Raw genomic sequence first — 22030 nt, forward strand, 5'->3', positions numbered from 1 at the left:
GCGCAAGGCTGATGGAAGTCACGAGTCAGTACCTAGGACAGTGGGACCTTAACGATGACCATAAGTCGTGCTTCAGAGAAAAGCATGTTTGTTAAGTAATTGACCAAAGAGAGGAAGGAGAGAATCAGAGACAGAGGAGACAGAGACCCATGACATTTTGTCATTTTTAAAAAATCTTATTACTATATTTATTTTTCCTGGAAAAACACCAATTAAAAGAATCATACTACAGTAAAGAACTGAAGATTCATAAATTATTGTTTATTATTTCCTGCTAATTATATAACCTTGAAAAATAATATTTTAAATAAAAATGCATTTTACTGTGTTTTTCATAAACATGATAGATTGTTAAAGGAGTATAAGGAAACTGAGGGCATTTAAGTAATAACTTCTCCTTACAAGGATCCTACAATACATTTCTACTATAGTCCTTTCATTTAATTAACATTTATTGAGTAGTTATTATGCACAAGAAGCATAAGATGAATCAAGACACAAAGCCTGCCCTCCAGGTTAATGTCCTCCCAAAACAAGAAGACATAAATACCAAAATAGAAGGAAAACAGGGACATGGCAGCGGAGAGGCATTCAGAATTGGGGGTGAAATGTTCTAGTTGTAGGTCTCATGGGACAGACCTGCAATGGTAGACCTGCAAAGTCAGCTCTGGTGGAAGAAATGGAATGGGGTGAGGGGAATGGGGAGATGAGCTGTGTTAGAACATTCATGCAGTAACACATGCACCTGCTACCTCAACTTTCGTCTTGGCTCCCTCCAGTCGTTACTGATGTCACAACCAGAAGATATCAGGAAAGCACAGATTTTATGGTGTCATTTTCCTATCTATAATCCTTCTTGTTTTTCATTCCATTGTGTGTTAACCCCAATATCTTGAATGTGGTGAGGAAACGCCATACAATTTCTAGCCTATTAGCTCCTCTCTATCTCCTTTTCTCCAGGATTTCAAGCAGGTATGTTCCAATGTCTTGAATAATATTTCTTCCTTTTTGTTATAATGACTCTTATTTGCTCCCCAATTCACAATGTACAAAGCAACTACCTAAATCACAAGACCAGATTTCCAAACTCTCAAGATTAGGGTTAGGGTTCCTCCTATTGTCTCTGAGGCTCCTTGCTCTGAAAACCTCTATTGCACTTAGGGATTTATTTACTTGTCTGTTTTCCACACTAGACTGAGAACCCTGTGAAGGCAGGAAACCTGTCTTGTCCCCGTTGGAATCTCCAACGTCTAGCAGAGGAGCCCGCAATAAACACTGGAAATACATGTGTTTAATAAATGAATAGATGAACAGTAGAATAAATGGATAAATATGGCCCTTTCCCTGTTGGCATCTGCCTTTCTTAGATTATGTTTTTTGCCTAAATATTTATTGAGTTGAATTAAGAAAAAAACACAAGTTAAAAAGTCTACGCTAATAAAGTTCAAGTTGTGGTTGGCAGGTCAAGGAGGGACTAGAATCTTCCCCCCGCCCCCCAAAAAGCACCACCTGACTCAGAATTAAAAGGAGTGGTTGCTTAAAATGCAGATTGCTGAGCCAACCAAACCTACGGGATCAGAATATCCATAGCTTCTGGTAGTATTGCTGTTGAGGACTGAAAAAAGAGGCTTGGATGTGGGGACACTGTTCAAAAGGGGAGTCGGACCTATGGAAGGATGCCAGTTGTGCATTGAAAGTGAAAAAAATAATGGGTTCAGCAATGTCCCGTTTCTGTGAAATACAGAGAAAATTTCTATGTGTGTGTGTGTGTATATATAAATATTGCATTGCCAATGTACAATGGTTATTTACATATATGCAAATATGTATTTAAATATATGCATGGACATATATGCACAACCCTCATAATGCACATTTACATATATTAACTATGGAAACATTTATGTGAATATATAATGCATACATACATATGTCCATACCTGCATTAATGAATATTTATATATGTGTAAATATGGGAATATTTGAGTATATACATATATATGTGCACACAGCTGCATACACATGTATTTACATATATGTAAATATTGAAATATTTTATTTGATATTTTGTGAACACAAAGATAAATGTCACGGAACACACATAACAATTTAATACTAAGTACTCCGGAGGTACAAAGTGGGAGATTATATTGATTTTCTTTCTTTACAGACTATGGGATTCACTTTTTATAATAAGTATTTAACATTAATTTTGTAAATTAAAAAAATGTATGAAGATGTGTTATTTGATTTTTTGGAAATGTACCTCTTCTCCTCTTCATTACTGGGGTATCCCTAAAGCAGGGATATAATTAGCAAAAATATAATACACGATATTTGAAAGATACTTCTATTAAAAATTTACTCGTTTACCTGAAATTAGAACTTAACTGGGATGAGCTGTGTTTTTATCTGCAGCCTCACCCTAATGGCAGATCTTATAATGTGGAATTCATGAAATTTATGCTTCCTGCACACACCTCTATCTGAAGGAAGGTGGTCCCAGCTGGCAGGTTCTCTTCCACGACGACAGTATACGTTGAATTGGTGAACACAGGACTGTTGTCATCAATATCCAGAACTTTGATTGCCAGTGTTAGAGTTGAGTGGCGAGGGTGTACTGCTCCATCGGTTGCCACAACGACAAGCTGGTAGGAGTCCCTGACTTCTCTGTTCAGCTTCACTGCTGTGTAAATACTCCCATTGGACGTGATGCGAAAGAGATTATTGAAGTTGCCCAAACTGTAGTGCACCTGCCCATTTATTCCAGCATCAGGGTCTGTTGCCTGAATAGAAATTAAACACAAAGCAATTCACAGAGTATGTTTAGTCATCCTTTTTTCACACTATATTTTGTTATCTTGCCCTGCTAGCAGGGGATAGTTGACAAATTACAGCATCTTTTCAATTGAATATTATTTTTTCTCTAGGGAGAAAACTTAAAAAAAATAATGATGAAGATTTGGCAAAGATATGGGACATGAAACGTAATCCCGTAATCCACTAGAGTTTAATTAATTATTCGTCATTCAAAATGACCATGACATAAATTGATAATATCACAGCAATAACAATATCGTATTATGTCAGAAAACTCACATTGTGAAAATTTTGGAGTTTCCCTCTACTATCATTCCTTTAACATTTTTTAATTCGAAATCAGGAAAAAAACATTTAGTTTTTAATTAATTTAACTTAATGCACTAGATGACAACATACCATGCTATAGTTTTTGTTCAAACACTTTATATATTAATTTTCATATATATTTTTTCAGGCACTATATATCTCAATTAATCCTCACCATGTTCTTATGAATAAATATAATTGTCCCATTTTGCAAGTGTGAGAACTGTGGCTTATGGAATTTAAAGCTCTTGCTTGGAGTTACATAAGAAATAAATATGCAGTGCCCCAGTTCTTGGTATGTATAAAGCAATCTGATACATTTTTGTGGAATTAATGAATGTTTGAATAAATAAACACATGAAACTGAGATTTAAAACCAAATCTGCTCCCAAACCCAAATGGGAGTAAAAGTATCCTAACTGCAAAGCACCTGCAAGAGTCTCATCCTTAATTTTGGAATACAATCTCCAAATGATAACTGAAAATTAATGATATTATAATAACATATTAACTAAACAATTTAAGTCACCTAAAAATCACTTTACATCAAATAAAATGTGTAAATTTTGAGTGAATAGTCAGTGTTATGAGAATTGATCTTATCCAAACCCAACAATGATATAAATTATGACTCTCATTATCAACTTGTGCATTTTGCATTAAATAATGTCATTGTCTTTCTTTTTCTTTTTCTTTTTTTTTTTTGTCATTGTCTTTCAAAGAAACTAGAGTAAATCCTAGGAGCCATGAAGTCTTATATAATTCTACCCTAAACTGTTACTAAGGAAAGGAAGGAAAATAAGACACTTGACTGCACTATGATCTAGGGACACAATACAATCACCTACACTCCAGAAAGCCTGGAATGAAAGGAGGTGTATTTTAGCAGTCTTGACGCAGACGTGTATCTAGTTTTACAAACTCTGGCAAAGCACATCAGGGCACTGATGAATGTTTGAAATGGTAAAGTCCAAGATGTGGAAGTCATATTTGCAATTGTGCTCCTTCTCTATGTCATAATGCCAAACGTTCCAGCAGGTTTTGCCCCTTTGACTCATCAAAATACAAATACCCGATGTTTAAGCCTGAGAACTGATGGAGGACAGATTGCTGGAAGCCCAAAGAGGAAGAAACACAGTGACCAAGTTGAAGACTTTCCATAGACATACATTCTTCCACATTGACATTGTGCCTAGCATTGTCCATACAAGTTATTGACAAATTAGTCTAGCTTCTCATTTAGAAGAAAAACCAAATGACAACACCAACCCCCTTTGGGGGGAAAAAAAGAAAAAAACCCTTACTTTTTGCCTGAAATCACTACATAAGTAAATAGAAAAATCATATTCTGATAATATAATATAAATAGGTCTTATTTCTTAACACCCACATTCCTGGAACATCCAGTGACTTTTCTGTCTGTGGGAATTCTTGAGATCACAAAATCAATCATTTATATAACCCATAATTTAAATGATTCTTGTTCAATTTTTTTTTATTCATCCATATAATGTAAGACGTATTACATATGGATTCAGTGTGACTAATGTGGCTATGTGTGTGCACACATGTGTATGCGGGTGTTGTGTACACATTGTTTTATATGCTGCTAGTTGCTTAGCTGATATCTCCAGTAGAATGCCTCATACATATCTGTGTTAGTTTTTTTTATTGCTGCTGTAACAAATGACCACAAATTTAGCAGTTTACAGAACACAAGTTTTTATTGTATAGCTCTGTAAGTCAGAAGTTCAGCATGGGTCTCACAAGGTTAAAATCAAGGTACAGGCAAGGCTGTGTTTCTTTCTAGGGGCTGTAGGGGAAGCTCCCTTACTGGAGTTCCTTGCTCTTTGGAATGTTGACTAAATTCCTTGAGTTGTAGGACTGAGAGCCTCACCTCCTTTTTTGATTGTCATATGAAGACTATTCCCAGCTTCTAGAGGCCAGCCATAGTCTTCGCCCATGGCCATCTCTTCCATCTTTAAAGCCAGCAATGGTGGGTAGAGTCCTTCTCACACTGTGACCCTCTCCTTTTTCTTCTCCCATCTCATCCCCCTGACCCACTCTCTTGCCATCCTCTTCCACTTTCAAGGGCTTGCATGATTGCATTGTGTTTCACGTAGACAATCCAGAATCATCTTCCTATCATACGATCCTCAACCATAGTCACATCTACAATGTTCCTTTTCTCATGTAAGATAATATATTCATATATAGGGCATATTTGGGGGCCATTATTCTGTCTGGCTTGGAATCAGAAGTTGACGTGCCCCTGATTAAACTCTGGAATATTTACTTCTGTTTCCAAATCTTGTTCACCACCAACCTTCCCCATTTTAGTTAATGGTCCTTCTGTCAACATAACAGGTTATATAAGAAATAAAGTTAGAGGGCTTCCTGGGTGGAGAAGTTAGTTTTGCATCTGGCTCTTGATTTCAGTTCAGTCAGGTCATGATTTCAGGGTCATGAGACAGCCCTGTGTTGGGCTTTGCACTCAGTGGGGTGTCTGCTTGAGATACTCCCTCTTCCTCTGCCCCACCCCCACTTGTGCCCACTCTCTCTCAAATAAATAAATAAATCTTTATTTTTTTAAAGAAGAGCGCTCCACTTACTTAAAAAAAAAACAACAAAAGTAGATATTTCTGAAATCTCTTTTTATCTTCTCAATTATCCATTTACCTGGTTATTTGAGAAAATGTTCTTTTTTTATTTTTTTAAAGATTTTATTTATTTATTCATAGAGACACACACACAGAGAGAGGCAGAGACATAGGCAGAGAGAGAAGCAGACTCCACGCAGGGAGCCCGACGTGGGACTCAATCCCAGGACTCCAGGATCATGCCCTGGGCTGAATGCAGATGCTCAACCCCTGAGCCACCCAGGCTTCCTGGAAAAAGGTTATTTAATACTATGTATGAAGCTCAGCTCCAAGCTGTAAGATATATATATATATTAAGTCCCAAAGCCCAAGACATAATGTCATTTATAGAATAACCCCTATCTACCCATAATATGGTGCTTCCATCCGTATATATATCTCAGTCCTAAACACCTTGGTCTGAGCCACCACCAACCACAGATTAGATCACTAAATTACTTGTTAATTCTTATCTCTCAGTTATATCTCTTCAGAAAGACCTTTCATGAAAGAGAAAATAATCTGACATCAGACTCTCCTGTTGTATATACCAAAAGCTCCATATACCTATCACTTATTCCCCTTTCGATAATTTTAAATTATATAGTTATCAGTGAGCTTATTTGTTTAAGAACTGGTTTCCCCTTTAGAACAAGGTAAGCCATATTGAGTACAGTCTGGGATTTTCTGTTTTTGCTGAATGCTCAATGCCTACTATAATGTCTGGTACACAGTAGGCATGCAATAAATACTCAAAATCATAAACAAATTTTATATAAATATATATATAAAAAATATAAATGAATGCAATATATACTAACAAATATACTAACAAATATAAATGAATATAAATGAATAGCATTGCTATGTAGTAGCTGTTAGAATTATTAAATTTTATTCATTGTATAGTTATTGTTTGGTTTTTGAGTCTTGCTTTATTATCGTCTATGATTTTGGTTAAGAATTTGAAAACCGAACCTATGGATTTATTGGAATTGCATCTAGGGCTTTGATCACATTGATGGAAGTACTGATTCCATGTCTATGCTTAAAAACACCATTTTTTAGAAGAACACACTGGTATTTAATCATGACCCAAACAAACATATAACAAGTAAATATTTTTGTACTTTTAGCATTTTGTGGAAGGACAGAGAGGGATTATGCAGGTTAAGATGGCAGATGACACTTTAATAAGAAGAAATTGCTATATTGTATACGTGCTGATGGGTCTCAGTGTTTCCAACATACTATTTTTTGGTGTCATTAAATTTGGTATATCACTTTTTCTCTCTAGGTCTCAGCTATCTCAACTCTAAAGTAAAGAGTAGTTTTGAATCCCTTTTCCTACCATTACACACGGAAGAGATGAGATTCACAAACATGGTACAGATTACCAATTATAACATGAACAAGATAAACTATAGCTACAGAAGGATTTCCTAGAGTTGCAATGCCACTTTTCCATTACGTTGAAGAAAATATGTGCAAATTTAAGCAAACGGACATGAGTATAGATTTAACTTAATAATTGCTATTGTAACAATGCAAATGTAGTACCTACATTGGTAGCAAGACTTCACAAATGATTGTAACAACTCATGCTTGCAAAGGGCTGGTCTACTAGACTGTGAGGACACTTGCTCTGACAAGGGACTGGGAGGTAAGAACAGACCTCCATTTCAGAAGGAACCACCTGCAGTGCTGGCATCATGACGGCAGCAAACTGCCACATTAACCATCTTTTCCCTTGGGCGCTCCCCAATGCACATGGGCTCAGAGAAGCATTTTTATTAAAAAAGTTATTTAGGATTGTTGAATAGGAACTTCTTCTCCCCATGTTTCATCTTGCTAAGCAGAAGGACATTTTAGTAAGACAACCGCCCTGTCTCTTCCCTCTTCCAGTTAAGAGTGATGAATTGGGTAGGAAGAATTTGGGTCACTCTCTTCTTTAAGATCTGTTTGCAGAGACATCCTGTGGTTTGCCCATTTAGCCATATGAGCTCCTCCCCATGGAGACCAACAATTCCAGCCTCACCCAGACAAGAGGAGATGGGTGGGTGAGTTTAGCTGTAGTGTGCAGCATTATTCAACCCACCTGGCCTCCACACTAAGCCTCTTTCCCTCCAAAATCAGTGAAATCCATCTGCCAGAGGAGAGGAACCTGAGAAAGCTACAGGATGTTTGCTATTATTATCTTCAAATCCCACAGGTGTTTATAGCACAGTTTCCAAGTGAATTTCATAGCACACCTTTTTTCACTGCTGCTTGTTTAGCAGAATACTTACTAATATCTCAAATGGACATACAATTTGTTAAATACTGCTACAACTCACTGAGCAATGGCAAGAACAAGACTTCCTTTTAATAATCTGTGCATGAAAATTTTCACATAGTATTTCTCCTTTGCACTCTTTATTCTCTAGGACACACTTGAAAATGACTATGGTCATGACATATATTCTCAGCCACGTTGGGATTCTGAAAATGGACTATAGTGAAATAATAAATAGTAGAGAAAACCTAATCAAAAGAATATATGCTTTCAGCAGGACAGTGACAAGTTTTTTCAAATGGTAGAAATTGATAGAAAAGGCCATGGGGAGAGAAAGAAATATTGGGCTTCAGTCATGGCTTTGATAAAATAACTCTGGGTGTGAGTTTTCTTTATGATACATTTTATGGAATGTTAGGTAATGTCCCTTAGAATGCGGGTATTTTTTTTTCCCCCAGGGGAAAAAGTTAGAGGAAGTAAAGAAAGACAGGAACATCTGGGTTCAAATAAACAAATTTGGGCAAATGAGATTAAAGAAAATTTGAAATGTTTTATGACTTCATAATTCCTGATGTGTCATTACTATTTTAGTGAATGAGGTGATGTTCTCAAGGCAGACCCCTTAGACACCAGACTAAGAAATTCCAAGTGACAGAAAGGTCTCCTCCTTTCAACATATTGTCCAAACTACAGAAAGAAGCTGAGGGACCTCTGCCTGACATCTCCCCACCCCACCTTTTCAGCTTCCCTTACTATGCACTCTCCTGTACGAGCTCTCTGCTCAAGGCAAATCAATTCTCTACATTTTGACATTTCCCTCAAGGCTTGCCACAACAGTTCCTTGTTCACCTCTGAAATTCCAATCATCCACCCATTCTTCAAATCCCAACCTCAGGTCTTCCTCTTGTAGGAAAAGTCCCAGCATTTGGAGATCACATCACAGATCAAAATTATATCCTTGACAAAGGCCTCTTTGTATCACATTTACTTTAAACCCTAGTCCCACAACCACAGGCCCTTTCGGAAGGAACTTGTCTCATTACTCTTCATGTATTGGAGCTTTTGAAAACACAATAGGCTGATTTGTAGAAAGAAAAGATCCAAATACATATCCAATGGGTTGACTGAAAATAAATGTTGCGGGGGGCGTCCTCATAACTCAAAGTCAGCTGAAGTATAAAATGTGGGTAATATGTTCAGTAATAATCAGTGCCCCTCAGCCCCCTCCCCCCACATACACGTTTTGACCCAATTCGCCAACAATTTAATTCACCGAATGTCTAGCTGCCATGAAAGGAGGTACACTTGATGCTTATGGAGCAAAAGACTAAAATTTCTAGGAAAATCCTCTAAAGACTGTAAGGTCACCGACACTCACATCTAATAGAGACAAAGGAACTAGAATGTTTATAAAATCTACTTCCTTCCTTTTCCGTCTCTTAATGCATGGAGGAGTATAAATAAGGTCATGCAAGTTAAGTGACACGAGCTGCCTAAGCCAAGTAGTTGCATTTATTTACTATTATAGATGAGTATGTAGATGTTAGACAAGATAACCAAACATAAAGTCCCTTATTATCAGCAGTACTGTCAGGAAGTTTGCACCGAGGTTTAATATCTAGCCAAGGAGCTCAGTGTGTGATACTATAATGAAACCATTTATCTTCCCAGAAATCAATTAAAAGTTAATTAAAATGGTTAATAAGAAAAATCACACATCTCCTCTTCTCTTGTACTACCTCAAAGCGAAGAACAGTAATAGCTGCGACTTTATAATCATCTGTCCACGGTTAACACATTTTGTGATATACCCCTTACCATGGGGCCTGATTTGCAGTTACTTTGTGAATGCCTATTGTTTGGGAAATTGGCTGATGATGCGAGGTCAAATAAAGACCTCACTAGATAAAACTTTGAATGTTTGCTAGAAAAACTTCTGGAAAGTCTTTAATCATCAAAATCAAAGTTAGGATAGAGTAACCAAGTACTTCCTTAAGAAAGAAATCAGATGATATATAAGAGCATCTACCAAATAGTTGTCAGGCACCATGGTGTAGCATACCACTTGAAAGTAGAGCTGAAAAATGCATCTTTTACACATTATATTCATCTGTTCTTTTCCTCATTATCTTTTTAGAGTGGCCTGCCGTGCATTCTATCACAACAATTGAAGAAGAAGCGCTACACTGGGGGCTACTAACTCTATGGAGACCTAAAAGCCTGCCTCTCACATGGCCAGAAAATCCTGGGACAAAGCCTCACAGGACAGTCTGAGATCTATAACCTCTTCCATCGAGAAGTCTCTGGATAGACTACTTGTGCATATTTTCAGTGATTAATTCTGATTTAAAATACGTTTTGTAATCATGCCCGTTAGGATTAATGTTTAGATATAAAATAGTTTGTTTATTCTCACAAAACTCAAGTCCATATGGAGAACATTGAGGACAAGAAGAAAACACAGCTATTAGAGAAGTGTGAACTCCCAATGTGGCACCTAATTAGCCCAGTGTGAAGCCGGGAGGGAGCTTAGTTCTACTTTCTGCTTGTCCTTTACAGCAATGAGGAGAGGATATGAGCTCCTTTCTCACCTACAGGTGGGAAACACAGAAGCTGTTGAACCGGGGGTCAGAAATAGTGGAGCAAGGCATCCTTAATGACATGACTAATGGAAATGCATTTTTTAAATCACCTAACAACTTCAAAAAGATATACGATATTTGTCTTTAATTCTTCCAGGAAGCTAAGGTATATCAAGGGCTGTGATTATCAGTGTAAAAAGAGACAAAAGTGAGTGAGTCAAGCTGTTGGTGAAATATTCCTCTCTCCATGCAGATGCTTTATATTCATTACTGAGCCATGGTGAAGAGACCAACTGTCTAGCAGGTAGCAAGTGTATGTGAGCTCAAATCACTAAAATCATAATCATAACGAATAATTTTTATAATCAAATATTGGAACTCTCAAGTACTGAATCCCTAAGAATCTGGAAAACCCATATATAAACTTATGATTTCTTACAGGCCTCGGCTCTGGGTTAGAAGCCAAACTTTTCTCAAACCCTCAAACCCTGTCACTTTGGGGAGTCAGTCACTATCAGCTTCCAACCTTCATCTTTGAAATAATGATGATGACGATGACAAATACCTATCTCACTGTCTCTCATGAGAGTGGAAGATACTTGCAGCATGCTTGGGTCATACTAAGTAATCAGTTAAAAATAGCATGGTGATGGCTACAGGTTTTTCAATATCTACTTAGAAACTATATTTAAAAAAAAACCTCCATTCTGTCCTAAGTTTCTATTTTTTTAGATATATTTATTTATTTGAGAGAGAGAGAGAGAGAGAGAGAGAGAGAACATGAGTAGGAGGAACAGAGGAGGAGGGAGAGGGAATCTCAAGTAGACTCCACAGGACATGGAGCTCAAAAGGGAGGCTCTATTTCATGAATCCAAGATAGCAATCTGAACAGAAACCGAATCAATGCTTCGCTAACTACACCACCCAGATGCCCCATCCTACAGTTCTTAAAGAATATTTTTTGGTAGGAAACATCAGTTTATTTTTATTTGGCTTATTTATACATTTCGTTTTCTTTGGAATCATATTTAATTTGGTATAGTGGGTATACTGGGTTCTATTAACATTGCTGTTTTCAACATTTTTTTTCTGACAATTTGTTGTCTGCAATAATTAAAGAATTCATATGTGAAAGATCATGAAGCCTGTCCGTAAACTGTTTTTAGTGCAATAAATACAAATAGAAGGAAACCTTACACGAACAGATGATAAATAGCGGAAAGGGAAGAGCGCTTTAGTTATTATAAACAAAAATGATGAATATTTAAGGATTTTCATGCATAAATTAAGGTAGTATTCTCACATGATAGAGGGATTTCTATGAAAATGTGTGTCTGATGACTTTATGGACACTGCCACATTGAGAAATGTCAGCAATGTCTGGCTTGAGAAAGCTTAGTTGCGTTTTTGTAAAAATCAAAACTACATTCCACGGGAAAGTAGAAGAGATGATAACTTTGAGTCGCATTTTAAAGTGATTTCACCACGGATTGGGAAACAAATGCATATGTCAATGGGTGACTCATCATAACCTGATCATAAGTTGTGAGGATTTAAAATCGTTATAGTGAGAGTTGAAAGGGGCATGAGAGTTATTTCACACTAAACATTTTCTTACTTGTCATTACTGCAGGCCATCCTTCCAAATCTGAAAAGATAAATTCTACCCAGAGAAATCAGTAAATAGTATTTCCCTGCATAAAAGATTTGACAGCTGCCCATATTTTTCTCCAAACCTATGTCTTTTTTAGGGTTTTTAAATTCTTTGCACTCTACCAAGGAGAAAAACCTCAATTAAACTATCTTTAAGGGCCCTGGAATGCCATTCCCTGGCCCCCCAGGCAGGACAGCTACCCAACCACTAAGATCGCCCGCTATTCCCTTTGTATTTAGCTCTGCAACATGATGCAGTTACCCGTTTTTCTCCTGCACTTCCCTGGCTACAACTTGAGGGCCTAAGAAATAATTGCTCATTGTGACTTTCTAATGCTTATTCTTCCTAAGTGGTCAACGGATATTTGCTGAATAAATGTCGAATTGAGGACTTCCTTTCATCCGGCAATACGTGCCTTTTTTGAAAGTTTTGTTGAATCTACCAAGAGCCAAAGCAACTACTACCAGTTACGGAGTAAATCACATTTTCTCTGAACACTCCAGGGTCTCATGCTAACCTTTCTGTACTTATCTCCTGTAACTTACCCTTTGATACCAACCGCACACTTTAGCTGAAATAGTTTACTTATTGTATATCAGCTTTCACACACTTCTGACACTCAATGGTCTGCTACCATTGATGCTTATTTCTTTTCTCCCCCTTTTTAAAAATTGAATTCAATTAATCAACATACAATGTATCATCAGTTTCAGCGGTGGAGCTGTGATTCATCAGTCATATATAATGCCCAGTGCTGATTGCATCAAGGGCCCTCTTTAGTGCTCATCAACTAGTTACCCCATCCCTACCCCCCCTGCAGTGACCCTCAGTTTGTTTCCTTTCCGTTTTTTTTTTTGTTTTTTTTTTTTTAGATTTTATTTATTCATGAGAGACAGAGAGAGAGAGAGACAGAGAGAGAGGCAGAGACACAGTCAGAGGGAGAAGGAGGCTGCCTGCAGGGACCCCGATGTGGGACACGATCCCAGGACTCTGGGATCATGCCCTGGGCTGAAGGCAGGTTCTAAACAGCTGAGCCCCCCAGGGATCCCCCTCAGGGGACGTTTCCTATGATTAAGGGTCTCTTATGGTCTGTCTTCCTCTCTGATTTTTGTCTTATTTTTTTTCTCTTTGCCCCTATTGTTTCCCCCTTTCCCCTCTGTTTTCTTAAATTCCACATATGAATGAGATCATATGATAATTGTCTCTCTCTGATTGACTTATTTGCTTAGCATAATACCCTCTAGTCCTATGTCGTTGCAAAAAGGCAAGACAATTGAAAATAGAGCCTCCGCACAACCTGGCACTTGTACTACTAGGTATTTACCCCAAAACTACATATGTAGTGATCCGAAGGGTCACCTGCACCCCAGTGTTTATAGCAGCAAATTCCACAACAGCCAAACTATGGCTAGAGCCCCAATGTTCATCGACAAATGAATGGAGACACATATATCTCAGCCATAATTGATTATTTCTCACATATGCAGCATCAGTCCTGAATTCCTTGCAGCTCTATTCTGATGGTCTCCACTCTGGGAAAGAGGCAGAAGGAGCAGCCTTTATAGGAACATGCCATTCATGTGACCAAGGGGAAAAAAAAAAAAAAGAGAGATGAGATAACCAAGCCACATCTCTCTATGCTTCTGGTTGAAAGTGGAACATATCACCTATACCCCCTCTTGGCTGGTCAAGACAAGCTTTGTATGGCCAAGGCTGATGCCATGCTGGGGATGCACATGCTCTCACAGTGTGGCACAGAACAAACTGGGAAACAATAATATGGTTCACCATCCTCATTGTTCTTGAAACATACCAATCTCTCCTACTTTCCCTGATAGTTTTCTGTTTGTAAATCCTATATAATTCTTCAAAACCTGCCTCCAGGGTACTTATCCTCTTTTTGAGAAGCCTTTCCAACCAGGCTTCTGACCCCCCTTGCACCGAACACAAATCTACCTTTCTCTTCTTTATCTCTTTCTTTCTTTCTTTCTTTCTTTCTTTCTTTCTTTCTTTCTTTCTTTCTTTCTTTCTTTCTTTCTTTCTTTCTTTCTTTCTTTCTTTCTTTCTTTCTTCCTTCCTTCCTTCCTTCCTTCCTTCCTTCCTTCCTTCCTTCCTTCCAAAATTTATTTATTTGAGAAAGAGAGAGCGAGCACATGGTGTGGACAGTGGGCAAAAGGAGAAGAAGCAGCACAATTAGCAGACTCTGTGCTAATTGTGGAGCCAGACTGGAGCCCCACCCATGACCTGGAGACCATGACCAGAGCCAAAACTCAGAGTCAGCTGTGTAACTGATGATGCCACCCAGGTGCCCCAGCATGAACCACTTTATGTTGTTATTGATGCCTGTCGTTCAGTCAAACATGAAGCATAGAAGTAATTTGCTCACCCATCAATAATGGGAGGCACTGTGAGGGAAAAGACTCTGTAAACTCTGGCAAGGGAAGAAATGACCAGTTGGACGCTGGAGCTTGGACAGAAATAAAGAAGAAAAGCAAAAAAAAAAAAAAAAAAAAAAAAAAGAAGGAAAGAAAGAAAGAAAAGAAAAAGAGAGAGAGAAGAAAGAAAAGAAACTACAGAAAAACACTAGACAGGAAGCAAATGGAAATAAACTATCTTTCTAGAGTTGGGTGATATTTAATGCAAATGAACCAAATGTCAAATTAAGCCAGCCAGTTTAAGCAGTTACAACATAGCCCACAGCTCTCTTAATAATAGAATGTAAATTAACTCCAGGTGATTAAAAAGTAAGCATTAGAAAGAAGCATGTAGCCCTGTACTAAAAAATTTAAACATTCATTTTTCACAAAATGGTAAACACTCAGAGATTAGGACTTGGATGCTTCAGGAAAAGAGTTTCCTCACATTCATTTTCATACAACAAATATAAACAAAATAATGTTACATGTTCATTAGTGTCTTTATGTGGTTCTATAGTAATTGTAGGAGCCAAGGGCAGGTCACCCCGAGATGGGGCACTTGGGTAATATTGATTATTTTAAATAAATTTCTTAAGGAACAACTGGCGAGGACACTCAGGTCCTCCTCTCCCTTTGAAAGCAGGGAACAAATCTTTCTTATGAAAAATATTCCCTGTACTAAGAAGTAGAAAGACATCTTTATCACTATCAAGAGGGACTGTAAAGCCAAGAAAGCTGTAAAAACAACTCTCACTACATTTTTTATTACTCTACTATCTCTGCCTAAATTCTGCTTAGGATTCCCTCCTAATTAAAGCTCCCAAACACCTGTTTTCTTTATCCTACCCATTTTTCACAAATGTATTGTTCCTTTGAAAAGTATAAAACCTATTTTGGTCATTTATTTAGGTCTCAATTTCATTACTGGGCCTATATACACATGTAATAAAACTTGCTTTTTTTCTTTCTCCTGTTAAAATGTCTTAGGTAAATTTAATGGAAGAGCCTTGAAGAGTGGAGGAAGAAATTTTCCTTCTGTACAAGTTTCACCTTCCTCAAATATATAGTCCTGGAAGGGGACATGAAGACCTGGGGCTTTTCGTATTTTTCCCTATTTCTTTGCATTGGGTAATTCTGCACTTTGTGTCTGTTGTGCATCACACCATTTTGTGCAATGGTGACAAGTTGTGTATCAGAATTAGATTTTGTTTTGTCATCCTCTAACTTCTATTCATCTAACATTTCAAGCTCATCTTTTCTCTGTGGGCAAACATATTCCAGGCCCTACACTGAGGATTTCACCTGACTAACCATGCTGCCTCTTGCCTGCTTAATTCTGGCTCCATATCCTCTCTCTACTTCCAGACCTGACCACCCTCAGCCCTCTCTCTGCCTCCCTCAGAAACACCTGAACATGCAGGCTCCTGAGCCCCACTGTACGCCCTTCACCATGGACCATGGACCTAACTGCTCCTCCACACAGTGTTACTACCAGAGACACACTGTGTATCTGTTTATGTATGTAGGTTTACCATCTGTGATAAATAACAAGAGTACATTTTTTTCCTCTCAATAACTTATTTTTTTTTCCCATTTTGGAGGTGATGTTGAGAATGAAGCTCCAGTCAACACAAAGGCCTCTGTAAATTCCTAAAATACCATAAATAAGCATTTTAATATAAGTATTGGTCCTTGAGCACTCATTACATTACTTTCTACAACGTATCCCTAAACTGTTCTGTAAAGAAATCTTTCAAGGCATCTCTGGAGATGTGGGCAATAGATACTTCTTAAGGAAGGAGGGAAGACAAAAATGTCACCTTATGGATTGCATTTTATATGATCATCTGCTTGGCTCAGGCATTTCTGTTTTCATTAGTGCTCGCCTAATCTGTCAGATTCTGACACAACATGCTACTTTCCTTTCTTTTATGCAAAGTCTTCTAAATTGCTTCCTCTATGCTTGTTGAGGATATAATATTTTCTTCTCAAATGTCTTTCTGATCCTCTTTATGAATCATACGTTTTAATTTTATTTTTGTCTGGCATTTTTTTTGGATTAAATATAAAGGTGCCCAAGGATTTCCCCAAAGAGGCAAGAATAATCTAATTCCTAAATACTGCCCTTCTGTCTGCTAAATAGTTTTTTGTTATTATGGTATGTTCTCTCACAAATTATTTGCTCGTATTGGTGCTGGAAGAAAATCATAAATGGAAACTAGAGAAAATTGACAGTAAGTTTGGATTCTCTGTGAAATTCTCCATAATTTTATTTTCTGGAGAGTAGTCAAATATTAGATTATCAGATGCAGATCTAAGGCAAAAGAAATAAAAATGTCTAATAAATATGATATCCACCTAATGAGAGAAAAATATCACCTAATTCCCAAGGACTCTGAATAATGCCTTTCACTAGACACAAGCACACATTATTTCCCAAATAACAGATGTAAAATGAAAAGGCCTTTCTCCATTTTATATACATTGTCACAATCTTTTCCTATTCATCTACTCTGTGAATGCCCAATATAGGCTCTGATCCCATGGTTTTATTTTATCATGCATCATTCTTTGGGCTAGGCCCCGACTTTTGCCATCCTAATTATGTTCCATTCCCTGAATCTGGGATGTCACCAAATTGGTAGGTTTAGAAATGTATGTTTCCTATTCATTTCTCTGCCGAAAATGTATGGAAGTAACTGAAAATTACATTGTCTACTGTCTTATCTATCACATCCACTTAGAGTAAGGGACTAGAATGAGTTAGAAGGAATAACTCAGCTTTATTTACTCCCTTTGGGTAGCATTAACGTGCAGATGGACCAGAGAAGACACACAAAATGTACAATTGCCTTTTGAAGGAGAAATGTTTGAAATCAAGTTCTGCTGTGCCCTTCCTTCTCCAGCCACCTTCCTTCCATTGTGACTTTCAGAGCACAGCCCTGTGAGCTACTGATTGTATCAACCATCAGCAAGTGTTTTAGAATGAATACCCCACAGTGGGCATTGTGCAAGTTGCTAAGATAGTATTGGTGTTCACCTGGATATTAGAAATATTTATAGATTTTTAAAGGTTAGGAATTTATAAGAGATCCATATTTTATCAACATCCTTGGGTTTTTGCTTAAATGAGAGAAAATAAGCCTGATTGGAGATTTTACAAAAATAAAGGAAAACTTCAGGACATATTTCTTTTGCGTTAAGATAGTTTCAATATATCAAGAATAGTTTAATAGTAATTGGTTCAGTGGAAGGTTTTTTTTGAGAATAATGGGATTTATCTTATGAAATTATGTTGATGGCCAACAACAGTCTAGTCACTATGCTTAAGTGATATAAAAGAATCAGAAAAAAATAGTTAAAAATTGGAAGTGAAAATAAAGTATATTACTCTGAAAGCTGAAACTCTATAATCTATCTGCCAAGAACCTTTGCAGATAATAAAGAAGAAAGTTATTGACTCATTTCAAACTTAAAGTCTGAAGAATCTAAATGGAAACTGAAGGTATCGTCCAACATGACAAGTTGGAACCACTTTGATTTGGTTTGCCCAGAGGAAGCATTACTCTTACTACTTTCACGAAGACTGATCGCTTTTGACAGGAATCTGTCTGTGCGGACTTGGATGAGTATGATACTGAGGAGTCATAAAAACATTAGAGTAGACTGTAGGCTCAAAGGAGCTCCTCATAAAAATGTTCAGATAGAGGGAAAAAGACAGTGAAAAACACACTGTATTTGCTATATATCCACATGGTGAATTATGATACCCACAGAGAATATTTCCAGTCCGGGTCTCAGAATCCCAATGAACTAATCCTTCTGAGATATCATAAACTAAATAGTGAGAAAACAAGCCAAAGAAATATTGCCTGTTTTTATTTATATATTTTGCAGTCTGTATCTAGATTAAAAAAAAAAAAAAGACAAAAATATCCTCCCATCTTTGATTCTTATAGGACTTGAGGAAAACCACTTCTATGGAAGGGTCTTTGTTGACAAATTTTGTTTCCAGGAAGTAATGAGAGGCAAATTAGTTGCAAATGGTTTTACTGGGGTTACCTTTAGGATAAATGCATGTGGAAAGCAGTGGAAGAAAGCAGAACGGGACTGAGAAAGAAATTCCACTATTAAGCAACACCAGTGCCGGCCTAGTCCTGAGGAGCCTGGAGTTAGGACTGCATGTTGGAGTTACTCTGAATGGCCAAACCTCCAGGTCCTCACGTTCAGCCACCAGTCAGGATGTGGGCTTCACTGGGAAGGATGTGACCTTGGGCAAAGCAGCTCTTTGTAGCTGAGTGATCCTTGAAGCAGCTGCTGCTGAACCATGTCTGCCTACATTGGAAGCTAGAACATTCCATCCTCCCTGAAGGGGCATCTGAGTCACCAGAATGAGCCTATATCTGTATGGCCTTTTTGTCACATCAGAGACTCTTTGGGGCACCTGAGTGGCTCAGTGGTTGAGCGTCTCCTTTCAGCCCAGAGCTTGATCTTGGGGTCCTGGGTTCGAGTCCTGCATCAGGCTCCCTGCATGGAGCCTGCTTCTCTCTCTGCCTGTGTCTCTGCCTTTCTTTCTGTGAGTCTCATGAACAAATAAATAAAATCTTAAAAAAAGAAAAGATTAAGGACTCCTTGTTTAACAGAATGTAATGAATCGCATACGTGCACATGTGCATACCTGGAGTCATTACGATATCACTTATTCATTGCTTTCAAATTAAATAATCATCTACAGAGTGATAGTATCTGTACAAAATCTGTAGTTTGATTGTTCTGACCTAAGCTAATGACAATCTACTCCTACCCCCTTGCCCAGAGATGTGACTCTTTTTTTTTTTTTTCCTTTTGAATCTGGTACAGTGGTACAGTGAAACTCCTAGATGTGGTGAACTTTACATCTTTCTATGTTTTAGTTCTTACAAACACTCAGTAAGACAATTATCATTGACCACATTTTACAAATAAGAATATTACAGAAAAACTAAGAAACATGTCCGGGGGTTCCTACAGCTAGCAAATAAGAGAACTTGAATTTGAATTTAGGACACTAATATGTGATCTGTTTGTGATCTTTCTTAAGGGGAGGGGGCTGCTATATTTGGTGTAGCGTTACGAATTGCCCTAGCTTAATGATAGATTGGAGCCCAGAGGTAAGTGTTAAGATGATGTGCAAACAATTTAGAATTCACTGTGAAATACTTTACTGGTTTTAATTTTTAAAATTAAGAGCCATATCACGGAAATCCTCCCCTTGGAAATTATTATTACACAGCATCTCAGAACTTACATGAATTCAGTGAGAGAAATAAAACCTTGGTTGCAGAAAACTCACATTCCTCCTTACCCTGCAGCCAGCTCATCTGAGATGATATTAGAGTGAAAAACAAAAACAAAAACAAAACAAAACTTTAGTAAAGTCAATGGAAGCCGTACCATAAAGTCCCGGGACAAACAGAATGCAGTGTGTCCAGTGCTATAAAATTTCATTGATTATTTTTAGACATAGAAGTAATCATTTCAAAATAAATCTACAGCTTGTCCAAATCTGCCCCCATCTTCTCCATTCTCCTGCTGCTGAGACATCAGGGCACACACTTCTCTCTGACATTCTCAGGGGCCATGTTCTCAGAACTATGTTGTGCCTCTTTCCAGAATCTTCCACATCCCTCTTTCTTGAATCTATCTACATCATCCTTCAAACCCGATGGAGAGTTTATCATTACAAAAGGAATAAAGAATAAAAAAAAATCATCAGTTCCTATAATGTCTTGTCTTGCTGCAATCCCTCCACATCTCAGACTTGTGGCGGAAATCAGAAGGTCAACATACATCATGTATCTGCACCACTTCACACATCCCTTCATGAGTTATTTACTGAGTTATTTATTGTCATATCAAATTCTTTTCATTTATTTTTATTTTTATTTTTATTTTTTTAGTGTTTGCATTTTCTTCGATTTGGAGCCGTCTTCTCAGTAATCCACTGATCCTTCAGTTCAGAGCACACACAGCGCCCCCTCACGGGGTCTTCAATATGCAGGAGGGCCCTGATTATACACATACAGAGTCCTCTCTCTGTTCCCCCACTGTGCTCTGAAGAATGTTGATGTTTGTAGCTAATGGTGTGTTCATGTACGTAGTGTCTGACACACTGTGACCTGAGAGGTCCAGGGGAGCAGACACCCTTGTATTTGTCCCTGCACTATGCTCCACACATAATAGACCCTTCATACATATTCAACCAATGAACAGATAAATGAAAGCTAGAAATGACCACAGCCACCAACTAAACTAGAAAATATATTGATGCAGTCTATATTAAGCAGAAAAACATACTGACAACGTGCTACCATTTCCTCCTTTATGATGTAAGACTCTCCCTCTTCAAAAGGAGGCGGTGCAAAATATAAATTAACCTATGATCAGAAACATTTGTAAATGCGTTTGTGTTGGGTGAGGAACAATATTCTGGTCATGACATTCTTGCACCTCCTGGATTATTATTTTAGCATCACGCCAAATTCTTTAGAAAGAATGCCAAATGGTTGGCCTGAAAAATCCACTTTTTAAATTCCCAATTATTCTACTCTTCAGCTATTTTACAGTTCTCTCCCACTTACTTCTGTCAGAGATGCCATGACAGTAAAGTGGGAAAATAATTCAGGTTTTAAAGTGTTTTATACACGCTCCCTGCCTCAAATCACTGTTTGCAGTTAATCTGTAAATTTTGAAAAGGTAACCCTTAACCCAACTGATGGGGGTTAAAGCCAACTGATGGGGGTTGGAGTTGTTATATTACTCTGTATTCTTATTATCAGAGCTGTTACCTTAATCGATCTTTGATTTTACCAACATGTATTAAATATATAGTATTTTCCAGGTAATTTGCTTTGTGCTAAATATACAGAAGCATAAGATACGTTCCCTACTACTAGTTACTTAATTGTCCTTAAAGATGTCACAATTACTTATTTAAAAATAAAACTAAAATACAAAGTGTGTCCGATCTTTGCTATATTGTTACTAAATATGTTCTGTGAATAAAGTTGGATGTTAAATGCAAATATTAATGAAGTGCCACATGCCCATTTGACATGATTATGTAGATGTCTGTATATGTACATAGAAATTTAGGTACTTGATTAGTGCCTTCTAATTTAAAAGTTGCTTTTATGTTCATTATCTTTCTTCATCATCACATCAAAAAACTATAAAAAATTATTGTGATCACCTTCATGTCACAGAAAACTGATGTTATAAGAATTTAAATAAGTTTTCAATTTGTAGAGCTAGTAAGTAGCAGAACTAAACCTCCCTCTCAGACTTTTCCACTA

At 37.4% G+C, this 22030-nt stretch overlaps 1 protein-coding gene across 2 annotated transcripts in view; it reads right to left on the reverse strand.

Annotated features, from left to right (window-relative positions):
- The window catches only part of PCDH15 (protocadherin related 15), an 869139-nt gene that overhangs the window by 192300 nt on the left and 654809 nt on the right, over positions 1-22030 (reverse strand). For both annotated transcript variants that reach the window (XM_077874888.1, XM_077874887.1), the window contains exon 20: positions 2481-2786. In XM_077874888.1, coding sequence (XP_077731014.1) covers positions 2481-2786 — 306 coding nt within the window. The remainder of the gene's footprint in view (positions 1-2480; positions 2787-22030) is intronic.

This window comes from Canis aureus, chromosome 27, assembly GCF_053574225.1.
Source record: "Canis aureus isolate CA01 chromosome 27, VMU_Caureus_v.1.0, whole genome shotgun sequence".
NCBI lineage: Eukaryota > Metazoa > Chordata > Mammalia > Carnivora > Canidae > Canis > Canis aureus.